The sequence below is a fragment of the Hemiscyllium ocellatum genome, chromosome 3, assembly GCF_020745735.1.
Source record: "Hemiscyllium ocellatum isolate sHemOce1 chromosome 3, sHemOce1.pat.X.cur, whole genome shotgun sequence".
NCBI lineage: Eukaryota > Metazoa > Chordata > Chondrichthyes > Orectolobiformes > Hemiscylliidae > Hemiscyllium > Hemiscyllium ocellatum.
This window is the reverse complement of record NC_083403.1, coordinates 21,137,273-21,143,272: the sequence shown is the minus strand read 5'-3', so window position 1 is coordinate 21,143,272 and position 6,000 is coordinate 21,137,273. Positions and strand designations below refer to the sequence as shown.

General features: G+C 47.5%; 1 protein-coding gene across 1 annotated transcript in view; it reads left to right on the top strand.

Annotated features, from left to right (window-relative positions):
- Positions 1 to 726: 726 nt before the first annotated feature.
- The window catches only part of mertka (c-mer proto-oncogene tyrosine kinase a), a 114,027-nt gene continuing 108,753 nt past the window's right edge, over positions 727 to 6,000 (top strand). Inside the window, exon 1 of the mRNA XM_060848986.1 lies at positions 727 to 1,227. Coding sequence (XP_060704969.1) covers positions 1,167 to 1,227 — 61 coding nt within the window. The 5' untranslated portion in view covers positions 727 to 1,166. The remainder of the gene's footprint in view (positions 1,228 to 6,000) is intronic.

The window sequence follows — 6,000 nt, the reverse complement described above, 5'->3', positions numbered from 1 at the left end:
ATAGTCTTGTAATGTTAATTCAAAAATCCAAATATCCAGTAATCGGAGTTAAGCGATGTAAACAAATCAGCACAAAGGTATTTTTGTTTTTATTTCTTAATTCGAATTAATGCATATTTGGACCTTGTTATTGATACAGTGATTAAATTACCTCGAGATTTGTTTATTGACAATATCGAATTGTTTCACCCATCGCTACAAAATCTCTTTGGCTGCGATTAACTGTTTGCGGTTAGAGAGAAATATAATACCTGGAATTGTATCGAGCACATTTTATTCGAACAGTCTGCTCCTAGGGAGGTGTTGGGTTTTTTTCATTAGTCTTCTAGGTTCGCAATCGTTTTCTGCTGAAGCAATTGGCCACGATAACAACGTACCCATTTCTATCATACAGTCGAACCGTACATCTTGTCAATTTAAAGGGTTCAACTTTAAAAATTGGAAACCTGTCAAAGCCACAGACTTCTATTTCTGTAACCGAAATTGGGATATAGAATTTTGTTCAGAATTCCCCAGGAGTGCAAAAAAAACCTAGTTTTTTGCCTCATTTTACTGGACTGCAATAAAAACTTCACAAGCTAATTTTGTTAAATCCCTGAAAGTTGGGATAAATATCGGTTCGTTTTTGCTTCCACAGCAGTCCAGCGAAATTCTTTATCGGCAACCAGAAAGCGTCAAGTGTCTTCCTGAGGAGTATCTCTCTCTCTCAGTGCCAAGGGAGCAGTAATGTGCCAGGTTTGGATGGGGGTTGGAGGCTGTGTTGTGGGAGGTGGGGCAATACCTCTGCCCTATAACATGAAAACCGTTCAGTGATTAGCAGCGAAATTCATGCTCGACCGAAGTGAGTGAATGCCCATGAAATTCATTTGCAACTTGGCTGGGATCACGTGCCTCTGCAGAGCCGCCTCACAGAGGGTTTTTTTTCTCTGTCTGTGTTGGATGGGGGTAGGTTCAGAAAATCGCCGTGCAGTCAGCAATATTAATCGGCGCTTCCTCAGATGTTGGTAACTTTAGCACATTTTCGTTACTGCTCTGGTCAAAGCAGGCCGAAACCCAGCGCCACAAAGTTGTGATTACACTTGAGTGAGGAGTTCCCTGCAGCCGCCGGATCCAGCACCAGGACGACATTCAGGGAGAGCTGCCACCGACAACGCTACTCCTCCAGGATGAAACCTCGCTCCAACTTGTGGGCACTCACTTTGTTCCTTCATTTTGCCCGCGGAGTCGGTGAGTTGCGAGACAGTATTATGAGACCTGGGTCGGCTTAGAAATGAAATGAACCACGTCTGTGCCGCGCTCGCACCTGGAGATCAACATGTATAAACACTTCTCTTTCGGACTGTAATTGACATAGTGTGATATCTGGGAATGGGGGGAGAGACGTTTTCCCATAGCTAAATTCAGATGAAAGTATAAGGGAAATAAGTGAATAGAACCCCAAATGAGCCACACCGTGTTCTTTAACACTCCTCCATTCTTGATGTGTCTGATGAGATCGGTAACCTGGCTTTATACATTTAGATTTTTTATAGTATTTTCCAGTTCTGTGGATTTGAATCTTTAAAAAACGAAAACTGCTAACCACACAACATATGAGAAAAGGATCTCCAAGGTTTTTTAAAGATCTTTTTTGGATGCAAGTGGACAGACCTGTTGCATGATTTCAGTCTGTTCTCATTTTCGTTGATATAAAGGCGATACATGTACAGTCTATATATAACATAACATATATATATCAAACTTAATGGTTTTCGCCAACATCCCCCCCATCTCATTTGTCGGTCGTAAATGAGCGAAATAAAAGCAGTTGTGTATATCCGCTGTGTCATTTTAATTTCTGGACTTACTTTTAATTGTTGGGAATGTTTAGTTTGCCGGCATGGGGGGAGGGTTAGCGAAAGTAGCAATCAGAATGAAAACATCGGAAGCCTGGTTATCCTCGTACCCTGCGGTTTGCTGATTGTGACTGACAGTAGTTGGTTATTGCAATGGGGGAGGGTGGTCGTAACTTGCATCGATGCAGACCCCTTCGTGGCCTCCGGATGTCCCAGAGAGGCTTCGACTTGAAGTACTATAAGTTTAAGCCAACGTTGCAGAAATGCAAGAGTAGCAACTAGTCTGAACACAGAATTCCAACAATGAAAGCTAAACATTGCCTATTTATTTATTTGTAGCGCTTTAAACGTAATGAACCGCCCTGAACATGCTTATCCCGATAAATCCGGACCACCCCATTTAATTAGGAGAAAGCGAGGACTGCAAGTTCAGAGTCAAAAAGTGTGGAGCTGGAAAAACACAGCCGGTCAGGTAGCATCCGAGGAGCAGGAGAGTCGACGTTTCGAGCATAAGCCCCTCATCAGAAATTCCTGACGCCTGACCTGCTGTGCTTTTCCAGCACCACACCTTTTGACTCCGACCTCATTTGACTGTTTGTGGGATTATTGTGCCTTATGGTGGCCCTGGTTTTCTTTGAATTGCACCGAGGGATCTATTATGTGCACCAGAGAGAGCATCTTTGACAGTGTAGCACTTCCTCTCTCCGGCACTGGAGGTATTATCGTTATAATATGCTGAAGTCTGGGGAGAGTTTTTGACTGGACACAAAGCACATCACCCAATTGTCGAAGTATTGGACTCATTACAAAGTGTACTTCAATGGTCTTCCACATCCTGGCTGAAACACCCTTAATTCTGGAATTAGCATTGCGGTTTTGGCGTGCAGACTAAACAAAAGGTGAATAATGGTAAAGGATTAAACTGAAAAATTTGGCTTATGTCAAAATTCCTTTATCTCATCTGTTTCTACCTCCCTCACCATTTCATAAACACATTTTGGACATAGTGTTAATAACCTACCTTACACCAAGTCTCCGGAATTTATTCCGAACTGAACCTCCATTCTCTTCCCCTCCAACCCACTCCATATCCATCCTTGTGAAGTTCAGTGGCACCTGCACATTTTGAAATCATTGCATCCTGTGCATTCTATCAGTACTTTCAAAAGCATTCCAGAAAAAGTCTTCTTCAATCGTGCTTTCAAAGCATCCTCATTACTATTTTCCTTCTGTCTTGCTCTAATATTCTTTTGTCTTTTGGAAAACTGAAAAGTTTTATTTATTTTGGGTAACATTTTAATTTCAAACTAACAAAAATCTATTTTCTGCAAATGTGTTGCTGGTCAAAGCACAGCAGGTTAGGCAGCATCTCAGGAATAGAGAATTCGACGTTTCGAGCATAAGCCCTTCATCAGGAATAAGAGAGAGAGAGCCAAGCCGGCTAAGATAAAAGGTAGGGAGGAGGGACTAGGGGGAGGGGCGATGGAGGTGGGATAGGTGGAAGGAGGTCAAGGTGAGGGTGATAGGCCGGAGTGGGGTGGGGGCGGAGAGGTCAGGAAGAGGATTGCAGGTTAGGAGGGCGGTGCTGAGTTGAGGGAACCGACTGAGACAAGGTGGGGGGAGGGGAAATGAGGAAGCTGGAGAAATCTGAATTCATACCTTGTGGTTGGAGGGTTCCCAGGCGGAAGATGAGGCGCTCCTCCTCCAGCCGTCGTGTAGTTGTGTTCTGCCGGTGGAGGAGTCCAAGGACCTGCATGTCCTCGGTGGAGTGGGAGGGGGAGTTAAAGTGTTGAGCCACGGGGTGATTGGGTTGGTTGGTTCGGGCGGCCCAGAGGTGTTCTCTGAAGCGTTCCGCAAGTAAGCGGCCTGTCTCACCAATATAGAGGAGGCCACATCGGGTGCAGCGGATGCAATAGATGATGTGTGTGGAGGTACAGGTGAACTTGTGGCGGATATGGAAGGATCCCTTGGGGCCTTGGAGGGAAGTGAGTGTGGAGGTGTGGGCGCAAGTTTTACATTTCCTGCGGTTGCAGGGGAAGGTGCCGGGGGTGGAGGTTGGGTTGGTGGGGGGTGTGGATCTGACAAGGGAGTCACGAAGGGAGTGGTCCTTGCGGAACGCTGATAGGGGAGGGGAGGGAAATATATCCTTGGTGGTGGGGTCCGTTTGGAGGTGGCGGAAATGGCGGCGGATAATACGTTGTATGCGCAGGTTGGACTACACCTCCTCCCACCCTGCCCCCTGTAAAATACCTGGACTACACCTCCTCCCACCCTGCCCCCTGTAAAATACCTGGACTACACCTCCTCCCACCCTGCCCCCTGTAAAATACCTGGACTACACCTCCTCCCACCCTGCCCCCTGTAAAATACCTGGACTACACCTCCTCCCACCCTGCCCCCTGTAAAAACGCCATCCCATATTCCCAATTCCTTCGTCTCCGCCGCATCTGCTCCCAGGAGGACCAATTCCAACACCGCACAACCCAGATGGCCTCCTTCTTCAAGGACCGCAGATTCCCCCCAGACGTGATCGACGATGCCCTCCACCGCATCTCCTCCACTTCCCGCTCCTCCGCCCTTGAGCCCCGCTCCTCCAACCGCCACCAAGACAGAACCCCACTGGTTCTCACCTACCACCCCACCAACCTGCGCATACAACGTATTATCCGCCGCCATTTCCGCCACCTCCAAACGGACCCCACCACCAAGGATATATTTCCCTCCCCTCCCCTATCAGCGTTCCGCAAGGACCACTCCCTTCGTGACTCCCTTGTCAGATCCACACCCCCCACCAACCCAACCTCCACCCCCGGCACCTTCCCCTGCAACCGCAGGAAATGTAAAACTTGCGCCCACACCTCCACACTCACTTCCCTCCAAGGCCCCAAGGGATCCTTCCATATCCGCCACAAGTTCACCTGTACCTCCACACACATCATCTATTGCATCCGCTGCACCCGATGTGGCCTCCTCTATATTGGTGAGACAGGCCGCTTACTTGCGGAACGCTTCAGAGAACACCTCTGGGCCGCCCGAACCAACCAACCCAATCACCCCGTGGCTCAACACTTTAACTCCCCCTCCCACTCCACCGAGGACATGCAGGTCCTTGGACTCCTCCACCGGCAGAACACAACTACACGACGGCTGGAGGAGGAGCGCCTCATCTTCCGCCTGGGAACCCTCCAACCACAAGGTATGAATTCAGATTTCTCCAGCTTCCTCATTTCCCCTCCCCCCACCTTGTCTCAGTCGGTTCCCTCAACTCAGCACCGCCCTCCTAACCTGCAATCCTCTTCCTGACCTCTCCGCCCCCACCCCCCACCGGCCTATCACCCTCACCTTGACCTCCTTCCACCTATCCCACCTCCATCGCCCCTCCCCCTAGTCCCTCCTCCCTACCTTTTATCTTAGCCGGCTTGGCTCTCTCTCTCTTATTCCTGATGAAGGGCTTATGCTCGAAACGTCGAATTCTCTATTCCTGAGATGCTGCCTAACCTGCTGTGCTTTGACCAGCAACACATTTGCAGCTGTGATCTCCAGCATCTGCAGACCTCATTTTTTACTCAAAAATCTATTTTCTGTCTCAATAAAGCCAAAAAGTAACTTTTCCATCTTTATAAATTGTTGTCTGGTTCCAGGCGGTCAGAAAGCCAACGGCTTCACATAGTCCATGGAATTCCAATCTAAGGACCCGTGACCCTTCTCGGTTGAAATACCTTATTAGCAATGCGGTCTTCTTACGTGACAGATTCCTGGTGCTGGCTGCAAAGCCAAAGTAAACCTCTTGGATTTGTAAAGTCTGATTGCTGGGGATCTAATTTTCTATCATTGGTGCTACAGTCCTATAAACAGCTTTGACTTGTATGTTTGAATTTCACTATTTTGTGACTTCTGTCGTTGCATATATGTGGGTGCTATTCAATGACAAATAGTTAAAAGTGGCTCCATTCACCTGTAGATTTAATTTACAACACACGTATTTTAATTAATGGTTTGCTAGGGCTTGTACATTTAATGGTAAGTTCCTAGGGAGTGTTGCTGAACAAAGAGACCTTGGGGTGCAGGTTCATAGCTCCTTGAAAGTGGAGTCACAGGGAGATAGATCAGAGCATAGAGTATAGGAGTTGGGAGTCTAGATTAGAGTGGTGCCGGAAAAGCACAG